This window comes from Eucalyptus grandis, chromosome 8 (assembly GCF_016545825.1).
Source record: "Eucalyptus grandis isolate ANBG69807.140 chromosome 8, ASM1654582v1, whole genome shotgun sequence".
Lineage (NCBI taxonomy): Eukaryota > Viridiplantae > Streptophyta > Magnoliopsida > Myrtales > Myrtaceae > Eucalyptus > Eucalyptus grandis.
In genome coordinates, this window is record NC_052619.1 from 69,487,538 (window position 1) to 69,497,245 (window position 9,708).

Sequence of the window (9,708 nt, forward strand, 5' to 3'; positions counted from 1 at the left end):
TAACTTAAGGTTTGCCAAGGCATTAGCGAGCAAGGATAAAGTGCTCGAAACAAATGAAAGATGTTGAAAAGGATGAGCTAATGAGGATGTCAATGAGTATTATTTTGTTAAATCTATCGAATGAGGTGTTAATAGAGGTGGCCAAATAGAAGGATGCCGCAGCGTTGTGGGCAAAACTTCATGTTTTCTATACAATGAAAAGTTTGAACAATTGATTATAGATGCTAAAGAGATTTTTTTTTTTTTTCATTTTGTTATGTTAAACGTACATCCATCAAAGCCCACCTAGACAAGTTTAACAAACTCATGATGGAGTTGAAGAATGTTGAGGAAATCCTAGACAATGAAAAACAAGGCATGATGTTGTTAGCGTTTCTACCGAAGTCATGGAAGCACTTTATTGACTCACTATTACATGGTTGCACTACAATTACCACTTTTGAGGTAAAATCCATCCTCTTCCCTAATGAGTGGTAGAGAAAATTACGATATGATGGTTCGACACAAGATGTAGCATGTGTATTAACAATGCAAGGTAGAGATCAACATCAAGAACCTAGTAGCAAAGCTAAAAGTAGATCGAAATCGCAACACAGAAAATCTAAGGGTTGCATGAAGTATTATGAGTGTCACGAAAATGGGCATATAAGACTATCCAAAGCTGAGAAATAAAGGTGGCGGGCAAAATGTCACAAGTAGTGTGGCAAACGTTGTTGAGAAGAGTACCAATGATGTCAAGGCCATCCTACATGTGACTACTAGTTCGTTAAGAGATGAATGGGTGATAGTAAGCAGTTGACATATACTCATATATGTTCAGTATAAACGGATTTGCAGTTTCTAGCTATGATGTTCCCCGTCATGTGTCCACTTATGGCATTCCCTTAGTAAGCTTCACCGTTAATCCATGTTTCATGTGAAGTATGATAGAATTAGAAGGTCTTATAGGGTGACCTTCCACCACACGAACCTCGTAGTTAAGTATTACAGCGGCTGCGACTGTTTTCATCTACTTGAAAGCCACTTCTTTTCCCCAACAAGTTCTTGGCCCAACATTAAATGTCAATAACTTGTCCAACGGCTCATGCCTAATTCCTCCTCTCTACGAAATCCACCTCTTCGATCTAAATTCCAAGTGATCCTCTCCTCATGCTGAGTTCAACCTCCCCATTCCATACAAATGAGAAAGCGTATGTCCTCTTTTAGAAAGGAAATTGAAGTCCATTGATGTATAAAAGAGAGTTGGTGACATGACATGAACAATGGACGATAAGTAGGCAAACCATGGGTGGGCCCGATCTGACCTATTTTGTAATTTTTCCTCTTTTTTTTTTTTTAACCCGGGAACCCCGTATAGCCGACAGTCGGTGAGGTAAACGCGGAATAGTGCTAGCGCAGGACCCACCACCACAACACCGCGCTTAAGACCACTAGCGACGATGCTAGGATTTGAACACCATTCCTTGCGTTAGGGGAAGGAGCCCGAAGCCAACGCCGCCACCACATGGGGTGGTTTTTTTTTTTTTGTTGAAACCCATTTTATAGATCTTTTTTTTTTTTTTTTTGGGGGGGAGGTCACAAAACGCATTTAATAGTTCAGGCAAACAAAAATACATAATAAATATGCAAGCTGCACGAGCCTTCCTTGAGCCCACTCAGATTGGGCCGGGTCCTATAGCTATAGGTGCTTGTGGCCCGACTTGGACTTGGGTAGTTCTGTGGGCCGCCAGGTCGTAATCAAGTCTTCTTCCTACCGAAATGAAATCCATATATTGAGAAATAGACAAATAACCACATATTGGACTCCTTCAAACGTGAACATAACCTATGCCCCAAGAATAGCATGGATTGGAATTGAACGTGTGCACTTACCACGACTTCAACAAACAAGAACGAGAAATGAGAAAAAAGAAACCCAATAAACGGAGAAGAGAAAAATTGATGTAGAACTGTAGTCATGATTTCATTTGCCAAACAAAAATCAGAGACATGAAAAGGCTTAGGCGAATCGCCAAATTGTTCATTTTCTGGGTTTTGGTCTCACTCCACACTCGAGCTCTCTCCACCGATATGGGAGATGGAGGCCAAAAGCATGCTAAAGCCAAGGAGGAGAAGCCATCCATTGCAAAGATTGTCTTGGGCACGGTTTCTCGCCTAAGAGAATCCCATAAGATCTCGTGGATCAAGATCAAGACCATCATGAACAATGTGCAGCTCCAATTCTTCCCTCCAGATTTAGAGTAAGTGATCGCAGACTATGGCTAATGATAGATACCATCGTTCTCATTTGCGACTGGAAGTTTTAGTATCGTAAGCAAACCTTGTTCCACAGTTTTAGAAGCAGGGACGATGCGATTGTTGATAACCAGAACAACGCGGGCTCAAAGGTGGAACACGCGGTCAAGAAGAGCTTTGGGACTAGCAAAGTGACGGTGGAGGAGACTGCGAAATCCACAGCCGAAGTTGTGGGAAAAGCCGTGCGCAAGACATTGGAGAAGGTTTTTTGGGAGCATGTCTGATGAAGATGAAGGCGAAGAGTCAAAATCAGAGCTTTAACGAAAAGATTGGTCAAATGATGCCGCCATATTAGTTTCCTTTTTCCTTTCCTCCCTTAAATGTTGTACTAGTTGATCAGCAAATTCTTGGATTATCTCCTTGAATCAAAGCTGCATTTGCATGCACAAGCAATTGTACCCTTGATCTTAATCCCATCTCAGTGTCTCCAGATGAAGGCTGATACAACCCGAGTCGAACAAAAGATCAGGCGGCAAAAACCCAATGATAGAGCAAATCTTTTGTATGCATTGACTTCCAAAGTTAAAATTCTTTCACTCTCTTGTTAGCAAAGTAAAATGCAAACAATGCAGGTTTTTTCCATATGAACTGTCACAGGTTAAGATCAGTTCATAAAGAGAGAATTAACGCTGGACAGTTGAATGATCACACCAAAGACTCAAACCGCGAAAATCTGATGAAATAGTCAACACTAGTTTGTTCTTTTGGCTCGACACCTAACAAGTGCTCAAAGATGCCTTTTCTCCTCACATTTTCGTGGAAGAAATGGGGAAAAGCCATGCAAGTTATGAAGTTCTCAAGTTTAATTTCTCTGGTTAGTACCAGCGATAAGGACATATAATTTCTGTCCCTTTGGTGGCCAGTAAAGTTTGCAAACAAAAGCAAGAATCGCGATGTAATGTAGAAAATGAGATTGTCTGATTAGCAATTGAATTTGGCCCGTGTCAACTCAATCACGCTTGTAAATCAAGGACAGCACAGCAACCCCAACTACTAATTTCTAGATAAATCCAATAGACCTTGCCACAAGTCTACAACACAGATTTCAAGCCAAAGCTTTTTCAGGAAAGTGAGCTTAACCAATCCAGGTAGATGGATATTGTTTCCCTAATGGACTCAGACGATAGCATAACAACCAAATTTCAGAAGAGGTAAGACATCTCTGTCTTCCTGGGAAAGAATGATTCTTATATTAGGTTGAAAAATAGTGACAAGTTGATTGCAACAAATAATTTGTACTTTCAGATTCATCTAGATATCATACATGCTCTCTAAACCTGTACTGGACACCTCTTAAGGCAACAAAACCCAACAAAGAAAAAATCTATTAACCCCGTTACAAGCAAAAAAGAAACAAATTGAAGAAATCATGCCACATTTCCAATAGCGAGGCATGGTCCATTCATGTCCCAAGATGCAAGATGGCAGACACTATCACACGTTGATGTCGGCACACTTTGATCTGCCTGTGCTGGCGAATTCAGAAGAACTACTGTATGAAAATCTCTGAAATGTATAGTTCTCAGGTACCGAAACTGGCTGCCGAGGCTACAAAGTGGGAGGTGGTGTAAGGTTATGCTGTGCTGGGAGAGGAGGGAGAGAGTTATAGTTGTAGGCACCATTGTTTACACTGCATAAAAAACAGAAGCTCGGTAAGAAGAAAAACTGCAAGTTCTGTTTTATCTACGCCTATGGGTAGAAAAACAGGTATGTATACTCTAGACAAACAGCAATCTCATAGCATCAAATTTCACACATTTTATCCTCACAGTAGATTCCAAAGTACAAATAGCATCACCGGGCTGGTTTGAAATACCACATCATGCTTTCGAAACAAAATATTAGTACTATACATTAGATTACTAACATTAGATTACTAGAATGGAAAAAAGCAACAATAATACACTAGACAGGATAAAAACATGAAATTAAAAACAATTGAAACCCATGAAAACTCTTATGAAAAGGGGCACTTTGATAGTGTTGGTTCTGAAATCAAGTGCCTTTGAGTTCTTCACCTCCAGTAGACTCGAAGTATTCACATGAAAGGACCACTTCATTGAAGCTACAAAAGTGCAATCCATGCAACCAATAGCGATGCTTGCGGGGTAAAGATCCTATGAATAGCTTTATCATTTTTTCTTCAGCCAGTTGAGGGTAGGTTTGCATCATAAAAGTCTCACACCTTTCTGCATATGCTCAGAAATCCTCCATTGGTCTTCTTCTGAAGGGTACCAAGTTCTCGCAAGGCAGTTCAGTTCTAATCTAGCTTTAGTACTAATGCAGGAATGTTGAAAACAGCTCATTCCAATCCTTTATGAGGTAGATATTTGTCATGACGAACCATTGCAATGCAAGCCCTGTAAGACTATCTTAGAAGGCTTGAGTTGTGAATGATGTCGGGTTGTAGTGCCAACTCATTTCAGCGTGGAAATATTGCAAGTGGGCCACGGGGCAAGTCATGCCACTATACTTGTGAAGATTAGATACCCACATTTCTCTAGGGGTCATAATCCTATGAAGGCAAGACGGGTTCACTGTGTCTTGGCTAGGCAACTAGTTTTCCCATTGTATATTTATTGTGGCGGTGGATTCTGCTACTTCAGGAAAGTTGGACTCTACCGAGATCATTTCATTGCTTTCTTCCAGTTCGAAATCACCAAACGAGGATGAGGTGTTTACATTGTCCTCATGGTTAGGTGACAAATTTAGCAGTTCATTGGGAGACAATTCACGACGGATGAAAGCTCCTTCTCTTAATAGGCCTTGGATCCTATGTATGGGTGGGAGGCAATCATACGATGAATGGCTTATTTCATCTGTATAATACTAGTAGCCCTTAGGATTGTACCCTAGGGACTAGTAGCCTTCAGGATTATACCCTAAGAACTGGTAGCCTTTAGGATTGTACCCTAGAGGATGCTCGAAGTCTTGGTGCGACGACTCCTTGGTTGTCAGGTTTTGCCTATATTCAGCGGCAGGCATTGGCTCAAATTTCTTAGGCTTTCTTTTCTTGACTCCTAGTCCAGACCTTTTGAGTAAAGCCCTTCATTTTGCCAGCTAGACCTTGTCAAGGGGACTGGGAGATGGTGGAACTTCGCTCCCTTGGTTGATAGGGGTTGGCATTCTCCGAACCTAACTCTTGTTGTAAGCATGGGAAGCTGCATTGTCGTGCCCCAGTCTTGAATAGACTTTACGGCATTGGCTTCGTGTGTGGGCTCCTTGCTTTTCCTAGTAGGAAGCTTTTCAGTAGCAGGATATTGTCCGATTGTCCATTTATCATGTAAGGCTACATTGATGTCTTCTTCTATGGGCCGTAGGTTAGACTGGGCGGTCGGGCTCCTCCCTAACACGGCATGTGTTCTTAAAAACATAGTATCCCTCGTTTTAGCGGCCATCGACTCTCTATGCTCCGCGACTATTAGCTCTTCGTAGGGCAATGTGATGTCAGCGTTGATATCAACATCATAATCTTGGTGGAAAGCATCGGTTAGTTTCCCCTAAGTCTTAAGGAGATTAATCCTCCTTACAATGTACCACCACAAGGTGGGGCCAATCAGGTTTGATTGGTATGATTGAATCACCCTTCGGACTAGGTAAGCCTATAAGTAAGTCTCTAGGTAAGAGGTATTAGCATATCTTTCGCATTCAGGTGCTTTAAGCTCTTCGCGGATCTTAACATTGGCGTAATTAGACAAGTCTATGGGATCTTGCTCCTGTAGTTGGCTTAGCTTTTTCATGATCTTTACAAACTGTCTATCCTGTTGGCTATCCTTTGGCAAATTCACGGGTGTCATAAGTGTGCTTGAAGCAGCTATGGAGTTGGACTTGGCTTGAGTAGACTCCATTTGCCTCAAGAGTTGTCAAAGGATAATGGATATTTGTCCTATGCCGTTTTCAATGTTAGCGAGGTGATTTTGTACGTCATTCTGATTGGGACCTATTGCATGAGGCCATTTGTGGACAATTGGTGGTTGGCGATTCATAATTACTTGTTCACAAAAACAATGTATGAGCACGAAATTAAAATAAGGATTGACCCATGGCAATGGTCTAAGAGGGTTTCACAGACAACATACTACTGACTTGAAATTAAAATGACAGAACAAAATACAGAAGTCCCTAAACAATGGGACTAAGACAAAATTTCCACAATATTAACACTAAGGGCACATGACTACTAGTTTATATGTGACGGTGAGCCTTGTTTGTCACGCCCCGAACCCCAAGCGCGTGCCCATCCCTCTCTGGTCGATAAAATTTTGCGACTTCCCAGGATGAGTCGCCGACCCATTGATTTTTTTTTAAGCACATGCGGAAGCGAAAATAAATCCCCTAACAATAATCATCTCGGGATAGAAAAGCAGAACAACAATTTCACAAACAAACATGCCTTTACATTTACATAGAGTCATGTACAAGGTCTATGACCAAAAGACCACAAAAACTAACTTTCCAAAAAGAGACGGCCCTAGCTGACCTACACTTCACATCACTTCATCTCGGCTCCCGGTCCTCCACTCGATGACCCTGAAAATATTGTCCCACAATGGGGTGAGATAAAATCTCAGCGAGTCTAAGCTCTAAACCCCAATTAGGAGGGAAATACGCCCAGAAGCGTCCTAATCACGCAATCATACAATTAGCATAGAGGACTTACCTCGCCTTAGTTCCACCCTACAGGTCAGCACAGTTCATATACATTATGTATAGAATCGATACATCCAGCAATTGAAACGCATCACTCAACTCAATAAATCACAGGGGTCCAGATTATAGGGCCAAATCGTTATAACATGTCTTATACCATGTCACACAATTTTGTCCCATAATCCGGCGCATCAAACTCAACCATCACGTGTTCCAATTGTTAATTACACCCCTCAAGGGTACGGCCAACTCTATTGGCAGTCTTTTGGCATTGCCAGCCGTCGTCTCACCCCATTGAGCACGGTTACGTCTCTCTCAGAGATGACTTCCCCGAAGGGGCATAGGTCCAGAATCTACTGCGACCCGAATACAACCTACTCACAAGTTCGGTGTCTTCTGGCATAGCCAGGCGTCGTCTCCCACCATGAGCACGGCGATGTCTCTCAATTAGACGGCTTCCCCGAAGGAGCGTAAGTCCAGAATCTACTGCGACCCGAGTCCCAATGAATGGGTAACATCCGGCTTAACATCCCAGGATGGTTTCTCTTAACCAACACACGACCACTCAATCTCGGCCCAGGACACTGTGCATTGCACTCAAATGCCTCAATTAAAATAGTGATCCCGGCCTATTTTCTTCGTATTAAAAACATCTCGAAAATAGTCGTGTGTGGGTACACAATCAATTTGAACTAGAAGACTGATACCTATCTTTTTCAAACCCCACTATTTGATATAGTGCTTAAAATCCATTTTCGATGTTAAAACCTGACACCCGGGATTTTCTAAATAAATATAAAAATCCACAAATTTTGAAATTAAATACTCAAAATTCCAATCAACACTCAATTTGCACAACTAACACTCAATTGCAGAAATTAACCACACCATTGCAATCAACATGAAATTCCGGTCACCGACTATTCCGACCTAAATTCTGGAAAAAATAATTAATAAATAATTATTTCGAAAATTAATTAATTAATTCAATTTAATTTCTAAAAATACTAACCTTGGCCAAAATTATTAAATTAAATACCAATACGGACCCGGAAAATTTCCTAACCCTTCTAGATAAACAGTGCAATTTATTTAGGCCTTAGCTAAACCATGCTAACCACCTAACATGCTCAATTAAATAATTAAATTTCTAATTTAATCTAACTAACCACCTAATTCCTAATAAAATAAATCTAAACACCCCTTAAACGTCATTAGCCTACTAAGCAGAGTTTAGAGTATAAACTCACCAGTTAATTGCGGAAACCAATTCACCGTGACGATGACGTGACAGCGGCCAAAATCCGAATTTTCAGCGGCGGCGTCGGCGGATTTGGATGTAGCACCCCGAACCCTTCGGCGATCGCCACAAGCTCAGATGTTACACTTTATTCCCTTTCTTTCTTTCGAACAAGCGTCCTAATTTGCAGACACTTTTTTTTTTTTAAAACGATCGGTCCCAACGCGACTCATAGCGGAAGCAAATTAAACATCACCATCTATCCCCCTACCAATCCATGATACAAATACACACCACTAATCACCATAATTTTATAAACAAGCCACGACACTTTATTTACATATATATATATTTTCAAGATGGGATTTCTTTTGGGTTAGTACATCAAAAGGAAAAGCTAGGACTCGCCACGTCCAGCCTAAAACCTCAAAAAGAAACCTCGACCCTCAACATCACACGTGCAACAACCCCCATCATAAGTTTCGGCTATCTATCCCCAAAAAGAAACAGCTCCTACTCGTCACGTGCGGGTCTCACACCCAACCCGGCGCATCGGGCGGTGGCGGCGGCAAAGATCCTCGCATAGCTCCATCCCGACGAACGTGTACGGATATAAATTCCTGAATAACAGGACCCCCAGCCAGGCCCACATCATACATCACTAGACAACGTACTCGGATAAAAGTCAGTCCGGGAACAGAGGGACCGTCTATCTCAACACACTCGACCTCTACATTGGATGGGATCCCGTAAAATGTACCCCGCGTGACGGCAGGAAGCGGCATATTGGCTAATTTGAAATGTTATCCCTAAAAGGGGTGAGTATAACCACTTAGCAGATAGGGAAATCCAGTAACAACTCAATGCATCATACAAATCACACATGCATAGCAGGCATAACTTACCTTGCAGCCATGCGCATACTATCATGCATCATCGTGCCTTATCATCATGCATATTATATCATCTTATGTCATCACTATAATCATCATGGCATCATTATATCATACATGTCAGCCTTATCATGACATCGTCACATCACACATCATCATCGACATTGTGCATATCATCATGCATATCATCATGCACATCATGCCATGGGTGATCACCATATCACATCACATATCACCATCATCATCATCATCATGCATATCATCATGCATATCATGCCATGGGTGATCATCATATCACATCACATATCACCATCATCATCATCATCATGCATATCATCATGCATATCATGCCATGGGTGATCATCATATCACATCACATATCATCATCATCATCATCATCATGCATATAGTATCATGGGTGATCATCATATCATATCACATATCATCATCATCATCATCATCATCATCATCATCATCATCATCATCATATCATCATATCATCATCATCATCATCATCATCATCATCATCATGCATATCATCATGCATATCATCATGTCATGGTTTAATTTTCATCTTTATCTTTCAATTTTGATCACCACATCACCCATTCATCAATCTCATCATCAACC

General features: G+C 41.3%; 1 protein-coding gene across 1 annotated transcript; it reads left to right on the forward strand.

Annotated features, from left to right (window-relative positions):
* The first annotated feature begins 1,954 nt into the window (after positions 1-1,954).
* Positions 1,955-2,781, forward strand: LOC120286660. Its single transcript, XM_039299034.1, has 2 exons — positions 1,955-2,240; positions 2,333-2,781. The coding sequence occupies exons 1-2, from the start codon at positions 1,990-1,992 to the stop codon at positions 2,517-2,519; spliced, it is 438 nt and encodes a 145-aa protein (XP_039154968.1). The 5' UTR covers positions 1,955-1,989; the 3' UTR covers positions 2,520-2,781.
* The last annotated feature ends 6,927 nt before the right edge of the window (positions 2,782-9,708 follow it).

What these genes read in the sequence shown, in the direction of transcription:
- LOC120286660 (XM_039299034.1), top strand. Translation starts at nt 1,990, where the DNA reads ATGAAAAGGCTTAGGCGAATCGCCAAATTGTTCATTTTCTGGGTTTTG. An exon ending in TTCTTCCCTCCAGATTTAGA is followed by an intron (nt 2,241 to 2,332) that starts GTAAGTGATCGC and finishes CTTGTTCCACAG; the next exon opens with TTTTAGAAGCAGGGACGATG.